At 39.7% G+C, this 16,227-nt stretch overlaps 1 protein-coding gene across 4 annotated transcripts in view; it reads left to right on the top strand.

The window, feature by feature from the left end:
- Grip128 (gamma-tubulin complex component 5) overlaps positions 1-16,227 on the top strand; it is a 203,977-nt gene that overhangs the window by 131,764 nt on the left and 55,986 nt on the right. For all 4 annotated transcript variants that reach the window (XM_070081180.1, XM_070081159.1, XM_070081166.1 and 1 more), the window contains 2 exons: positions 3,863-4,091; positions 4,256-4,600. In XM_070081180.1, the coding sequence (XP_069937281.1) occupies positions 3,863-4,091; positions 4,256-4,600 (574 nt within the window). The remainder of the gene's footprint in view (positions 1-3,862; positions 4,092-4,255; positions 4,601-16,227) is intronic.

Genomic DNA, 16,227 nt, shown 5'->3' with positions numbered 1-16,227 from the left:
AAAGAATAAGAAGAAAATTGTCAAAGTGGGAAGTCTGAATGTGCGTGGATGTTGTGCAAATGATAAGAAAGAGATGATTGTGGATGTTATGAATAAGAAGAAACTGGATGTCCTGGCTTTAAGTGAAACAAAGCTGAAGGGGGTGGGAGAGTTTCAATGGAGAGGAATAAATGGGATTAGGTCAGGGGTTTCAAATAGAGTTAGAGCTAAAGAAGGAGTAGCAATAATGTTGAAGGATAAGCTATGGCAGGAAAAGAGGGACTACAAATGTATAAATTCAAGGATTATGTGGAGTAAAATAAAGATTGGATGTGAAAAGTGGGTTATAGTAAGCGTGTATGCACCTGGAGAAGAGAGAAGTGTAGAGGAGAGAGAGAGATTCTGGGAAATGTTGAGTGAATGCGTGGGGAGTTTTGAATCAAGTGTGAGAGTAATGGTGGTTGGGGATTTCAATGCTAAAGTGGGTAAAAATGTTATAGAGGGAGTAGTAGGTAAATTTGGGGTGCCAGGGGTAAATGTAAATGGGGAGCCTTTAATTGAGCTATGTGTAGAAAGAAATTTGGTAATAAGTAATACATATTTTATGAAAAAGAGGATAAATAAATATACAAGGTATGATGTAGCACGTAATGAAAGTAGTTTGTTAGATTATGTATTGGTGGATAAAAAGTTGATGGGTAGGCTCCAGGATGTACATGTTTATAGAGGGGCAACTGATATATCGGATCATTATTTAGTTGTAGCTACAGTTAGAGTAAGAGGTAGATGGGAAAAGAGGAAGGTGGCAACAACAAGTAAGAGGGAGGCGAAAGTGTATAAACTAAGGGAGGAGGAAGTTCGGGCGAGATATAAGCGACTATTGGCAGAAAGGTGGGCTAGTGCAAAGATGAGTAGTGGGGGGGTTGAAGAGGGTTGGAATAGTTTTAAAAATGCAGTATTAGAATGTGGGGCAGAAGTTTGTGGTTATAGGAGGGTGGGGGCAGGAGGAAAGAGGAGTGATTGGTGGAATGATGAAGTAAAGGGTGTGATAAAAGAGAAAAAGGTAGCTTACGAGAGGTTTTTACAAAGCAGAAGTGTTATAAGAAGAGCAGAGTATATGGAGAGTAAAAGAAAGGTGAAGAGAGTGGTGAGAGAGTGCAAAAGGAGAGCAGATGAAAGAGTGGGAGAGGCACTGTCAAGAAATTTTAATGAAAATAAGAAAAAATTTTGGAGTGAGTTAAACAAGTTAAGAAAGCCTAGGGAAAGTATGGATTTGTCAGTTAAAAACAGAGTAGGGGAGTTAGTAGATGGGGAGAGGGAGGTATTAGGTAGATGGCGAGAATATTTTCAGGAACTTTTAAATGCTAAGGAAGAAAGGGAGGCGGTAATTTCATGCACTGGCCAGGGAGGTATACCATCTTTTAGGAGTGAAGAAGAGCAGAATGTAAGTGTGGTGGAGGTACGTGAGGCATTACGTAGAATGAAAGGGGGTAAAGCAGCTGGAACTGACGGGATCATGACAGAAATGTTAAAAGCAGGGGGGGATATAGTGTTGGAGTGGTTGGTACTTATGTTTAATAATTGTATGACAGAGGGGAAGGTACCTAGGGATTGGCAGAGAGCATGTATAGTCCCTTTATATAAAGGGGACAAAAGAGATTGTAAAAATTATAGAGGAATAAGTTTACTGAGTATACCAGGAAAAGTATACGGTAGGGTTATAATTGAAAGAATTAGAGGTAAGACAGAGTGTAGGATTGTGGATGAGCAGGGAGGCTTCAGAGTGGGTAGGGGATGTGTAGATCAAGTGTTTACATTGAAGCATATATGTGAACAGTATTTAGATAAAGGTAGGGAAGTTTTTATTGCATTTATGGATTTAGAAAAGGCATATGATAGAGTGGATAGAGGAGCAATGTGGCAGATGTTGCAAGTATGTGGAATAGGTGGTAAGTTACTAAATGCTGTAAAGAGCTTTTATGAGGATAGTGAGGCTCAGGTTAGGGTGTGTAGAAGAGAGGGAGAATACTTCCCGGTAAAAGTAGGTCTTAGACAGGGATGTGTAATGTCACCATGGTTGTTTAATATATTTATAGATGGGGTTGTAAAAGAAGTAAATGCTAGGGTGTTCGGGAGAGGGGTGGGATTAAATTATGGGGAATCAAATTCAAAATGGGAATTGACACAGTTACTTTTTGCTGATGATACTGTGCTTATGGGAGATTCTAAAGAAAAATTGCAAAGGTTAGTGGATGAGTTTGAGAATGTGTGTAAAGGTAGAAAGTTGAAAGTGAGCATAGAAAAGAGTAAGGTGATGAGGGTATCAAATTATTTAGATAACGAAAAATTGGATATCAAATTGGGGAGGAAGAGTATGGAAGAAGTGAATGTTTTCAGATACTTGGGAGTTGACATGTCGGCGGATGGATTTATGAAGGATGAGGTTAATCATAGAATTGATGAGGGAAAAAAGGTGAGTGGTGCGTTGAGGTATATGTGGAGTCAAAAAACGTTATCTATGGAGGCAAAGAAGGGAATGTATGAAAGTATAGTAGTACCAACACTCTTATATGGATGTGAAGCTTGGGTGGTAAATGCAGCAGCGAGGAGACGGTTGGAGGCAGTGGAGATGTCCTGTCTAAGGGCAATGTGTGGTGTAAATATTATGCAGAAAATTCGGAGTGTGGAAATTAGGAGAAGGTGTGGAGTTAATAAAAGCATTAGTCAGAGGGCAGAAGAGGGGTTGTTGAGGTGGTTTGGTCATTTAGAGAGAATGGATCAAAGTAGAATGACATGGAAAGCATATAAATCTATAGGGGAAGGAAGGAGTGGTAGGAATCATCCTCGAAAGGGTTGGAAAGAGGGGGTAAAGGAGGTTTTGTGGGCTAGGGGCTTGGACTTCCAGCAAGCGTGCATGAGCGTGTTAGATAGGAGTGAATGGAGGCGAATGATACTTGGGACCTGACGATCTGTTGGAGTGTGAGCAGGGTAATATTTAGTGAAGGGATTCAGGGAAACCGGTTATTTTCATATAGTCGGACTTGAGTCCTGGGAATGGGAAGTACAATGCCTGCACTTTAAAGGAGGGGTTTGGGATATTGGCAGTTTGGAGGGATATGTTGTGTATCTTTATATGTATATGCTTCTAAGCTGTTGTATTCTGAGCACCTCTGCAAAAGCAGTGATAATGTGTGAGTGTGGTGAAAGTGTTGAATGATGATGAAAGTATTTTCTTTTTGGGGATTTTCTTTCTTTTTTGGGTCACCCTGCCTCGGTGAGAGACGGCCGACTTGTTGAAAACAAAAAAAATAAGATGTTATCTTCATTGTAGAATAATAAGAAAATATTATAACCTTTATATTATAATAATAAGGTAAAAGGACCGAATGGAAATAAGTCACTCTTTCTGACTTTTTTGGGTTATCCTAGGTTCTCTACACATATGCTGCTATGTATGATAATTCTATGTAACTGTATTTGTGTATACCTGAATAAACTTACTTACTTACTTACTTATACCACGGGCAGGATTGAACCCGCGGTCAGAGAGTCTCAAAACTCCAGACCGTCGGGTTCAATCCCGCCCGTGGTATGGTTTGTTTGCAATCGTGTCATTACGATTTCGTGAGTCAGGTAGTTATTGTTTGTTATTCCTTGTTGTATATAGTTAATCATGTATTTACTTATTGTTAAAGTAATATGGATGTGTTGATTTATTTCTTCATAGTCAACAGAATTTTAAACTGTTAAGTGGTATATTGAAGGGTGGCAACTAAAGGATTTACAGAAGACCCCATATGCACCATTTTACTCCAGAAATTAGTGAATATATTCTTTCTAACAATAGTTGAGATCATTCTGTAATATAATTGTTTGTCCACAGTTTAATTGAAGAAATTAGTGATGTTCCACGAGCAATATCAGTGGTGTCACTATTAACGTCAGCACTTTGTCCTCTGGTGAAGAAGCAACAAGATATCTTGAGTGCCAGACTGATTTCTGTGTTGATTGAAAAGAATCGGTTGGATCGCCACTGTCAGGCAGTTCGTTCTGTTTTACTCATGGAAGCCGGTGATATCATGCATGAATTCTATTCGCACCTGTTTGCCAAGGTAAGCCTTCAACAAGCGTACAGGCACTCCTCACTTAACAACTGAGTTCCGTTCCACATTCACTTTCGAGAACACACCAGCTAACCCATAACACACCATGGTTCAAGTGCCCATCCATTCTTCTGTTTATGGTTCTATAATGCAGTGAAGTTATTGTTTTTCAGCTTGAGAGCGGTGATGGTGTTGACAGCATCAGCCTAACTCTGCACCTTCAGTACTGCATTGCACGTCTTTACCCAGACTTGGCACAGTTCTTCTCTGTCTCTGTCACACCCCAAGATTTGCAGGATACAAGAACAGGCAAAGATATCATTGAGGAAAATGAGCGTGCAGTAGGATCAGATGACAGGAGTGATGGCATGCTGGTTATTGAGGAGATGACAGGGTCTTGTGCCAAAACAGTGATGGTAGATGCTGATAGAGGATGCACTTCACACCACAACAATGAAACAGCACTCAGTATGCCACTTGCAAGAGTTGGCTTGCCAGACATAACAATACAATATCAGGTAAACAGCAAAGCTTCAGTTTTGAAGATAGTATTACTAATATTTTCATATCATTTCTCTTACATAGGAATGGATATAATATTTTTTGAGTGTAGGTAAAATATTTTTGCATGGACTTGAAACTTCTTTAACCCTTTGAGGGTCCAGACCCCTCAATATGAAATTTGTCCACAGGATTCAAAAATTTTCCCCACCAAAATTAAAATTTTCTTATAGGTTAAAAAACTATATATATGTATATTTTTTTTTTTCAACAAGTCGGCTGTCTCCCACCGAGGCAGGGTGACCCAAAGAGGAAGAAAATCCCCAAAAAGAAAATATTTTCATCATCATTCAACACTTTCACCTCACTCACACATAATCACTGTTTTTGCAGAGGTGCCCAGAATACAACAGCTTAGAAGTATATGCGTATAAAAATACACAATATAGCTCTCCAAACTGCCAATATCCCAAACCCCTCGTTCAGAGTGCAGGCATTGTACTTCCCATTTCCAGGACTCAAGTCCGGTTATATAAAATAACCAGTTTCCCTGAATCCCTTCACTAAATATTACCCTGCTCATACTCCAACAGATTGTCAGGTCCCAAATACCATTTGTCTCCATTCACTCCTATCTAACATGCTCACACATGCTTGCTGGAAGTCCAAGCCCCTCACCCACAAAATCTCCTTTACCCCCTTCTTCCAACGTTTTCGAGGACGACCCCTACCCCGCCTTCCTTCCCCTACAGATTTATACGCTCTGCATGTCATTCTACTTTGATCCAATCTCTCTAAATGACCAAACCACCTCAACAACCCCTCTTCAGCCCACTGACTAATACTTTTATTAACTCCACACCTTCTCCTAATTTCCACACTCTGAATTTTCTGCATAATATTCACACCACACATTGCCCTTAGACAGGACATCTCCACTGCCTCCAACCGTCTCCTTGCTGCAGCATTTACAACCCAAGCTTCACACCCATATAAGAGTGTTGGTACTACTATACTTTCATATATTCCCTTCTTTGCCTCCATAGATAACATATTTTGTCTCCACATATACCTCAATGCACCATTCACCTTTTTTTCCCTCATCAATTCTATGATTAACCTCATCCTTCATAAATCCATCTTCTGACACATCAACTCCCAAATATCTGAAAACATTCACTTCTTCCATACTCCTCCTCCCCAATTTGATATCCAATTTTTCTTTAAATCATTTGGTACCCTCATCACCTTACTCTTTTCTATGTTCACTTTCAACTTTCTACATTTACACACACTCCTGAACTCGTCTACTAACTTTTGCAATTTTTGTTGAGAATCTCTCATAAGCACAGTATCATCAGCAGAAAGTAACTGTGTCAATTCCCATTTTGTATTTGATTCACCATAATTTAATTCCACCCCTCTCCCAAACACCCTAACATTTACTTCTTTTACAACCTTGTCTATAAATATATTAAACAACCATGGTGACATTACACATCCCTGTCTAAGACCTGCTTTTACAGGGAAGTAGTCTCCCTCTCTTCTACACACCCTAACCTGAGCCTCACTATCCTCATAAAAACTTTTTACAGCATTTAGTAACTTACCACCTATTCCATATACTGGAAGGCCCCACTTATACGACTGGTTAGGTTCCAGGCTACCGCCGTTAAGTGGAACACCCTTTTTTTCCACTTACAAATGCATACAAACACTAGATAACAAGTTTACACTAACATATATTAAGTTAGCAATAGAACCAGGCATCAAAAAACAATAAAAAAGTACAATACACACATAGTGCACTCATTACTTACCTTAAAATATTTATAGTCTTAATCTAGGGTGAGACAAGTAGTATTTATTGTAAGAAATCAAGTGTGGAATGTATGGTAGTCAGCCAGGCTACCATACCAGGCCACCCCACCCACACATACAATTCTATGATATTTAAGCATCCCAGAGCGATAAAATGTATATAAGATAAGATAAGATAAGATTTCGTTCGGATTTTTAACCCCGGAGGGTTAGCCACCCAGGATAACCCAAGAAAGTCAGTGCGTCATCGAGGACTGTCTAACTTATTTCCATTGGGGTCCTTAATCTTGTCCCCCAGGATGCGACCCACACCAGTCGACTAACACCCAGGTACCTATTTGCTGCTAGGTGAACAGGACAACAGGTGTAAGGAAACGTGTCGAAATGTTTCCACCCGCCGGGAATCGAACCCGGGCCCTCCGTGTGTGAAGCGGGAGCTTTAGCCACCAGGCCACCGGGCCACAGTTCACTCATTACTTACCTTAAAATAAAGGGTGAGATGAGTAGTATTGTAAAAAATCAAGTGTGGTATGTATGGTAGTCAGCCGGGCTACCATACCAGGCCAACCCACCTACACATAATATTCTATTACATTTAAGCATCCCAGAGCAATAAAATGTATATACAGTTCACTCATTACTTACCTTAAAATATTTGTAGTCTTAATGTAGGGTCAGGAGTAAGTAAATGAGATAAAACGAATAAATGAGAGAGAAAGAATGAGTGCATGAGAGGACAGGCGCAGAGTTATGTAAACAAACCAGGCGAAGGTAAGTTTTGTAAACAAACAGTGTACACGTCTGGTTTGTGTACAAGTTACATTGTGTACAGGTTGTCTCTACATTGATACGGTAGAATAAATAAAGAAGAACACTCCCATTCTCATGTAACATCATTTTGAGAAGAAATGATGCTCTGAGTGAAGGCAATGGAAATAAGTCACTCTGACTTTTTTGGGTTATCCTAGGTTCTCTACACATATGTTGTTATGTATGATAATCTATGTAACTGTATTTGTGTATACCTGAATAAACTTACATACATACGAAAGGAATAATTTTCTACAGTTACCCCCAGTAACACATTTTCTCTTATGTTAGATTAGAGAAAAGGTTATTCTTGGCATCACTTGTACAAGTTATCTGGCTACCACATCTCATATTTATGTTTATTTATTCTATTGTAGGGTGTATTTATCATCTTTTTATGTTATGCATCGTGTTTATTATATAATTTTGAAAAAAATATCATGGATGGATTAATGAAAATGTGTATATTAAAGTAATATACAACATTTAATGAGACTCGGTGATTATTATTATTATTATTAGCATTTCTAATATTGCGTCACTTATGCAAGTCGTCTGCTACCACATCTCATATTTATGTTTATTTATTCTATTGTGGGGTGTATTTATCATCTTTTTATGTTATGTATCGTGTTTATTATATAATTTTGAAAAAAATATCATAGATGGATTAATGAAAATGTGTATTTAACATAATATACGACATTTAAATGAGACTTGATGATTATTATTATCATTACTAATATGACGTCTGGAGACATAAGACACTCTTACTGATTTTAATGTGTACCTGCATGCCAGCACAGTATGTAAGTTTATTTAAGTACAGGTATACATAAGTATAATTATCAGAGTGTATATAAAATATGAAATAACTTTTAAAAACATTTAAAATTTTGGAGTTTCCAGACAAAATGGAGAGACTTAGTGCTTACTGAGCTCACGAAGAATGTAAACAAACAAGGTGGGGTGTGGTGACCGTATTAGAAAGTCAGGTGGGGGGAGCCGTATAGCGAGTTTTGGTCATAACTTGAAATGACCGTATTAGCGGAACGCCGTAAAGTGAAACGCCATAAAGCGGGGCCTTCCTGTACTTGTAACATCTGCCACATTGCTCCCCTATCCACTCTATCATATTTTTTTTTTTTTTCAACAAGTCTGCCGTCTCCCACCGAGGCAGGGTGGCCCAAAAAAGAAAGAAAATCCCAAAAAAGAAAATACTTTCATCATCATTCAACACTTTCACCACACTCACACATTATCACTGCTTTTGCAGAGGTGCTCAGAATACAACAGTTTAGAAGCATATATGTATAAAGATACACAACATATCCCTCCAAACTGCCAATATCCCAAACCCCTCCTTTAAAGTGCAGGCATTGTACTTCCCATTTCCAGGACTCAAGTCCGACTATATGAAAATAACCGGTTTCCCTGAATCCCTTCACTAAATATTACCCTGCTCACACTCCAACAGATCGTCAGGTCCCAAGTATCATTCGTCTCCATTCACTCCTATCTAACGCGCTCATGCACGCTTGCTGGAAGTCCAAGCCCCTTGCCCACAAAACCTCCTTTATCCCCTCTTTCCAACCCTTTCAAGGACGACCCCTACCCCTCCTTCCTTCCCCTATAGATTTATATGCTTTCCATGTCATTTTACTTTGATCAATTCTCTCTAAATGACCAAACCACCTCAACAACCCCTCTTCTGCCCTCTGACTAATGTTTTTATTAACTCCACACCTTCTAATTTCCACACTCCGAATTTTCTGCATAATATTTACACCACACATTGCCTTTTCTAAATCCATAAATACAATAAAAACTTCCCTTTCTTTCTTTCTTTCAACACACCAGCCGTATCCCACCGAGGCGGGGTGGCCCAAAAGGAAAAACGAAAGCTTCTCCTTATACATTTAGTAATATATACAGGAGAAGGGGTTACTAGCCCCTTGCTCCCGGCATTTTAGCCACCTCTTACAACACGCATGGCTTACGGAGGAAGAATTCTGTTCCACTTCCCCATGGAGGTAAGAGGAAATGAACAAGAACAAGAACTAGAAAGAAAATAGAAGAAAACCCAAAGGGGTGTGTGTATATATATGCTTGTACATGTATGTGTAGTGTGACCTAAGTATAAGTAGAAGTAGCAAGACATACCTGAAATCTTGCTTGTGTATGAGACAGAAAAAAAAAGACACCAGCAATCCTACCATCATGTAAAACAATTACAGGCTTCAGTTTTACACTCACTTGGCAGGACGGTAGTACCTCCCTGGGCGGTTGCTGTCTACCAACCTATTACCTAGGAAAAACGTCCCTACCTTTATCTAAATACTGTTCACATATATGCTTCAATGTAAACACTTGATCTACACATCCCCTACCCACTCTAAAACCTCCTTGCTCATCCGCAATCCTACTTTCTGTCTTACCTCTAATTATTTCAATAATAACCCTACCGTACACTTTTCCTGGTATACTCAGTAAACTTATTCCTCTATAATTTGTAGGTAGTAGGTTGGTAGACAGCAACCACTCAGGGAGGCACTACCGTCCTGCCAAGTGAGTGTAAAACGAAAGCCTGTAATTGTTTTACATGATGGTAGGATTGCTTGTGTCTTTTGTCTGTCTCATAAATATGCAAGATTACAGGTATGTCTTGCTACTTCTACTTACACTTAGGTCACACTACACATACATGTACACGTTTATTTATACACACTCATCTGAGTTTTCTTTGATTTTATCTTCATAGTTCTTGGTCTTATTACTTTTCCTTTTATATCCATGGGGAAGTGGAATAAGAATCTTTCCTCCGTAAGCCATGCATGTTGTAAAAGTCAACTAAAATGCTGGGAACAATGGGCTAATAACCCCTTTTCGTGTAAAGATTACTAAAAAGAATAAGAAGAAAATTGTCAAAGTGGGAAGTCTGAATGTGCGTGGATGTTGTGCAAATGATAAGAAAGAAATGATTGTGGATGTTATGAATAAGAAGAAGCTGGATGTCCTGGATTTAAGTGAAACAAAGCTGAAGGGGGTGGGAGAGTTTCAATGGAGAGGAATAAATGGGATTAGGTCAGGGGTTTCAAATAGAGTTAGAGCTAAAGAAGGAGTAGCAGTAATATTGAAGGATAAGGTATGGCAGGAAAAGAGGGACTATAAATGTATTAATTCAAGGATTATGTGGAGTAAAATAAAGATTGGATGTGAAAAGTGGGTTATAGTAAGCGTGTATGCACCTGGAGAAGAGAGAAGTGTAGAGGAGAGAGAGAGATTTTGGGAAATGTTGAGTGAATGCGTGGGGAGTTTTGAATCAAGTGTGAGAGTAATGGTGGTTGGGGATTTCAATGCTAAAGTAGGTAAAAATGTTATAGAGGGAGTAGTAGGTAAATTTGGGGTGCCAGGGGTAAATATAAATGTGGAGCCTTTAATTGAGCTATGTGTAGAAAGAGATTTGGTAATAAGTAATACATATTTTATGAAAAAGAGGATAAATAAATATACAAGGTATGATGTAGCACGTAATGAAAGTAGTTTGTTAGATTATGTATTGGTGGATAAAAGGCTGATGGGTAGGCTCCAGGATGTACATGTTTATAGAGGGGCAACTGATATATCGGATCATTATTTAGTTGTAGCTACAGTTAGAGTAAGAGGTAGATGGGAAAAGAGGAAGGTGGCAACAACAAGTAAGAGGGAGGTGAAAGTGTATAAACTAAGGGAGGAGGAAGTTCGGGTGAGATATAAGGGACTATTGGCAGAAAGGTGGGCTAGTGCAAAGATGAGTAGTGGGGGGGTTGAAGAGGGTTGGAATAGTTTTAAAAATGCAGTATTAGAATGTGGGGCAGAAGTTTGTGGTTATAGGAGGGTGGGGGTAGGAGGAAGGAGGAGTGATTGGTGGAATGATGAAGTAAAGGATGTGATAAAAGAGAAAAAGTTAGCTTATGAGAGGTTTTTACAAAGCAGAAGTGTTATAAGAAGAGCAGAGTATATGGAGAGTAAAAGAAAGGTGAAGAGAGTGCAAAAGGAGAGTAGATGATAGAGTGGGAGAGGCACTGTCAAGAAATTTTAATGAAAATAAGAAAAAATTTTGGAGCGAGTTAAACAAGTTAAGAAAGCCTAGGGAAAGTATGGATTTGTCAGTTAAAAACAGAGTAGGGGAGTTAGTAGATGGGGAGATGGAGGTTTTGGGTAGATGGCGAGAATATTTTGAGGAACTTTTAAATGTTGAGGAAGAAAGGGAGGCAGTAATTTCATGCACTGGCCAAGGAGGTATACCATCTTTTAGGAGTGAAGAAGAGCAGAATGTAAGTGTGGGGGAGGTATGTGAGGCATTACGTAGAATGAAAGGGGGTAAAGCAGCCGGAACTGATGGGATCATAACAGAAATGTTAAAAGCAGGGGGGGATATAGTGTTGGAGTGGTTGGTACTTTTGTTTAATAAATGTATGAAAGAGGAGAAGGTACCTAGGGATTGGCAGAGAGCATGTATAGTCCCTTTATATAAAGGGAAGGGGGACAAATGAGATTGTAAAAATTATAGAGGAATAAGTTTACTGAGTATACCAGAAAAAGTGTATGGTAGGGTTATAATTGAAAGAATTAGAGGTAAGACAGAGTGTAGGATTGTGGATGAGCAGGGAGGTTTCAGAGTGGGTAGGGGATGTGTAGATCAAGTGTTTACATTGAAGCATATATGTGAACAGTATTTAGATAAAGGTAGGGAAGTTTTTATTGCATTTATGGATTTAGAAAAGGCATATGATAGCATGGATAGAGGAGCAATGTGGCAGATGTTGCAAGTACAGTGGACCCCCGCATAACGATATTAATCCGTTCATGAGAGCTCGTTGTTATGCGAAATTATCGTTATGCGGATGAATTTTCCCCATAAGAAATAATGGAAATCAAATTAATCCGTGCAAGACACCCCAAAGTATGAAAAAAAAACATTTTTACCACATGAAATATTAATTGTAATACACACAAACTGAAAAAGGCATGCAGAATTACATGACACTTACCTTTATTGAAGATCTGGTGATGATTGATAGGATGGGAGGAGGAGAGAGTCTTAATGTTTAGAAGGGGAATCCCCTTCTGTTAAGACTTGAGGTGTCAAGTCCTTTTCTGGGGTTACTTCCCTTCTTCTTTTAATGCCACTAGGACCAGCTTCAGAGTCACTGGACTTCTGTCGCACAACATATCTGTCCATAGTGGCCTGTACCTCTCGTTCCTTTATGACTTCCCTAAAGGGATTGGCAGAGAGCATGCATAGTTCCTTTGTATAAAGGCAAAAGGGATAAAAGAGAGAGCAAAAATTACAGGGGGATAAGTCTGTTGAGTATACCTGGCAAAGTGTATGGTAGAGTTATTATTGAAAGAATTAAGAGTAAGATGGAGAATAGGATAGCAGATGAACAAGGAGGCTTTAGGAAAGGTAGGGGGTGTGTGGACCAGGTGTTTACAGTGAAACATATAAGTGAACAGTATTTAGATAAGGCTAAAGAGGTCTTTGTGGCATTTATGGATTTGGAAAAGGCATATGACAGGGTGGATAGGGGGGCAATGTGGCAGATGTTGCAGGTGTATGGTGTAGGAGGTAGGTTACTGAAAGCAGTGAAGAGTTTTTACGAGGATCGTGAGGCTCAAGTTAGAGTATGTAGGAAAGAGGGAAATTATTTCCCAGTAAAAGTAGGCCTTAGACAAGGATGTGTGATGTCACCGTGGTTGTTTAATATATTTATAGATGGGGTTGTAAGAGAAGTAAATGCGAGGGTCTTGGCAAGAGGCGTGGAGTTAAAAGATAAAGAATCACACACAAAGTGGGAGTTGTCACAGTTGCTCTTTGCTGATGACACTGTGCTCTTGGGAGATTCTGAAGAGAAGTTGCAGATGTTGGTGGATGAGTTTGGTAGGGTATGTAAAAGAAGAAAATTAAAAGTGAATACAGGAAAGAGTAAGGTCATGAGGATAACAAAAAAGATTAGGTGATGAAAGATTGGATATCAGATTGGAGGGAGAGAGTATGGAGGAGGTGAATGTATTCAGATATTTGGGAGTGGACGTGTCAGCAGATGGGTCTATGAAAGATGAGGTGAATCATAGAATTGATGAGGGGAAAAGGGTGAGCGGTGCACTTAGGAGTCTGTGGAGAAAAAGAACTTTGTCCTTTCAAGGCAAAGAGGGCAATGTATGAGAGTATAGTTTTACAATGCTCTTATATGGGTGTGAAGCATGGGTGATGAATGTTGCAGCGAGGAGAAGGCTGGAGGCAGTGGAGATGTCATGTCTGAGGGCAATGTGTGGTGTGAATATAATGCAGAGAATTCGTAGTTTGGAAGTTAGGAGGAGGTGCGGGATTGCCAAAACTGTTGTCCAGAGGGCTGAGGAAGGGTTGTTGAGGTGGTTTGGACATGTAGAGAGAATGGAGCGAAACAGAATGACTTCAAAAGTTTAGGGGTCGGCCTAGGAAAGGTTGGAGGGAGGGGGTAAAGGAGGTTTTGTGTGCGAGGGGCTTGGACTTCCAGTGGGCATACGTGAGCGTGTTTGATAGGAGTGAATGGAGACGAATGGTTTTTAATACTTGACGTGCTGTTGGAGTGTGAGCAAAGTAACATTTATGAAGGGATTTAGGGAAATCGGCAGGCCGGACTTGAGTCCTGGAGATGGGAAGTACAGTGCCTGAACTCTGAAGGAGGGGTGTTAATGTTGCAGTTTAAAAACTGTAGTGTAAAGCACCCTTCTGGCAAGACAGTGATGGAGTTAATGATGGTGAAAGTTTTTCTTTTTCGGGCCACCCTACCTTGGTGGGAATCGGCCAGTGTGTTAATAAAAAAAATAAATGAAAAATGCCAGCAGCAAGGGGTTAGTAACCCCTTCTGTATAAATTACTAAATTTAAAAAGAAAAACGTGTTTTTCTTTTTAAGTCACCCTGCCTCAGTGGGATGCAGCTGGTGCATTAAAAAAATAATAGTAATTTTGGGTTACTCCTGTCATTACTTTTATATAAGAGTTTGTGTTCTTGAACCTCCATACATGTACTCTGTTAAGGTTTTTACAATGGTATAATACAGTGGTCCCACGTTTATCGTTGTTAATTCGTTCCTGGAAGTGCGACGATTATCGAAAAAGACGATTTTCGAATCGATTTTCCCCATAAGAAATAATGTAAATACAATTAATCCGTTCCTGACACCCAGAAGTATTAAAACAAAAAATTTTTTTACATGAAATATAGATGTACTACATAAACAATACATTGGGACATGATGAATGAAACATTAACAGCATAACACTTACCTTAACAGCATAACACTTACCTTTATTGGCGATTCTTCTTAGTGTATGGAAGACTGGAGGAGGAGAGAGATTAGATTAGTTTCTGTTTGGAAGGGGAATCCCCTTCCATCAACACCTTAGGTACCAAGTCCTTTTCTGGGGTTATTTCTCTTCTCTGTTTCTTAATGCCACATGGACCAGCTTGAGAGTCACTGGAGTCCTGTCTCGCAAGAAAAGTGTCCAGAGAGCTCTGTTAATGGCGTCTCTTTAAAACTTCCCTAAAGTGGGCCAAGACTCTGTCACTGTACAAGTTGCCGATATGGCTTGCAACATCCTTCTTAGGGTGATGTTTCTCCATAAATCTTTCCATCCTACCACACATTTCAAAAATCTCCCTAATTTCTGAAGAAGGCACCTTCTTCCATCTCTCTTCCTCCTCCTCTGCAGCAAGATTCTGAGCTGCGATCTGTTGCTGTTCCTGCTGAAGCTCTTGCAGCTCCTCAGTGGTTAGCTCTTCATTGTGGTCCTCCACCAACTCTTCCACGTTGTCCAAACTCACATCCAACCCCATGGAACTCCCAATGCCACAATAGAGTTCACAACTGACATAGGCTCATCAGGGTCAGCCATAAACCCTTCAAAATCCCTCTTGTGGACACAATCTGGCCACAATTTTCTCCAAGCAGAGTTCAAAGTCCTGGTAGTCACTCCCTCCCAAGCCTTACCTATAAGGCTTGTGCAATGGAGGATACTGAAGTGTTCTTTCCAAAATTCTCTTAAGGTCAAGTGAGTGTCTGAGGTCACATTAAAGCACCTTTGAAACATTACTTTGGTGTAGAGTTTTTTTAAGTTTGAAATGACCTGCTGGTCCATGGGCTAGAGGAGAGGAGTGGTATTCGGGGGCAAGAACTTTACTGTGATGAACCCAAACTCCTGCAGAATTAGGTCATCCAAGTTTGGAGGATGAGCAGGTGCATTGTCCATTACTAGGAGGCACTTGAGATCCAATTTCTTTTCCAGGAGGTAATTCTTCACACTAGGGCCAAACACTTCATTGAACCACTCGACGAAAATTTCCCTTGTGACCCATGCCTTATTATTAGATCTCCAAAACACACACAATTTACTCTTCATAACATTTTTTTTTTTTTTAACACTGGGATTTTCAGAATGGTACACTAGTAACAGCTTCGCTTTGAAATCCCCACTAGCATTAGCACAAAACATGAGCATCAGCCTGTCTTTCATAGGCTTGTGTCCTGGCAGTCCCTTTTCCTCCTGAGTAATGTAGGTCCTCTTTGGCATTTTCTTCCAAAAGAGGCCTGTTTCGTCACAATTGAACACTTATTCAGGTTTCAGTCCTTCAGCCTCTATGTACTCCTTGAATTCACTTATGAATTTTGTAGTTGCAATTTTGTCTGAACTGGCAGCCTCACCATGCCTTATCACACTGTGTATGCCACTACGGTTCTTAAATCTCTCAAACCAACCTTTGCTGGCCTTAAATTCACAAATATCAGTACTCGTTGCAGGCAATTTCTTTACCAGATCGTCATGCAACTGCCTAGCTTTTTCACAAACAATCTCTTGCTAATTGTTTCTCGTTTATCCACACCAATAATAACATCTCGACCTCTTCGAGTACTGTTGATCTCATTTTTGTCTCATTTTGTTATATAATGCAGAGAATTCGTAGTTTGGAAGTTAGGAGGAGGTGCGGGA

The sequence above is a fragment of the Cherax quadricarinatus genome, chromosome 6, assembly GCF_038502225.1.
Source record: "Cherax quadricarinatus isolate ZL_2023a chromosome 6, ASM3850222v1, whole genome shotgun sequence".
Lineage (NCBI taxonomy): Eukaryota > Metazoa > Arthropoda > Malacostraca > Decapoda > Parastacidae > Cherax > Cherax quadricarinatus.
Note: the sequence above shows the minus strand (reverse complement) of the source record. Positions and strands in the feature narration are given on the sequence as shown.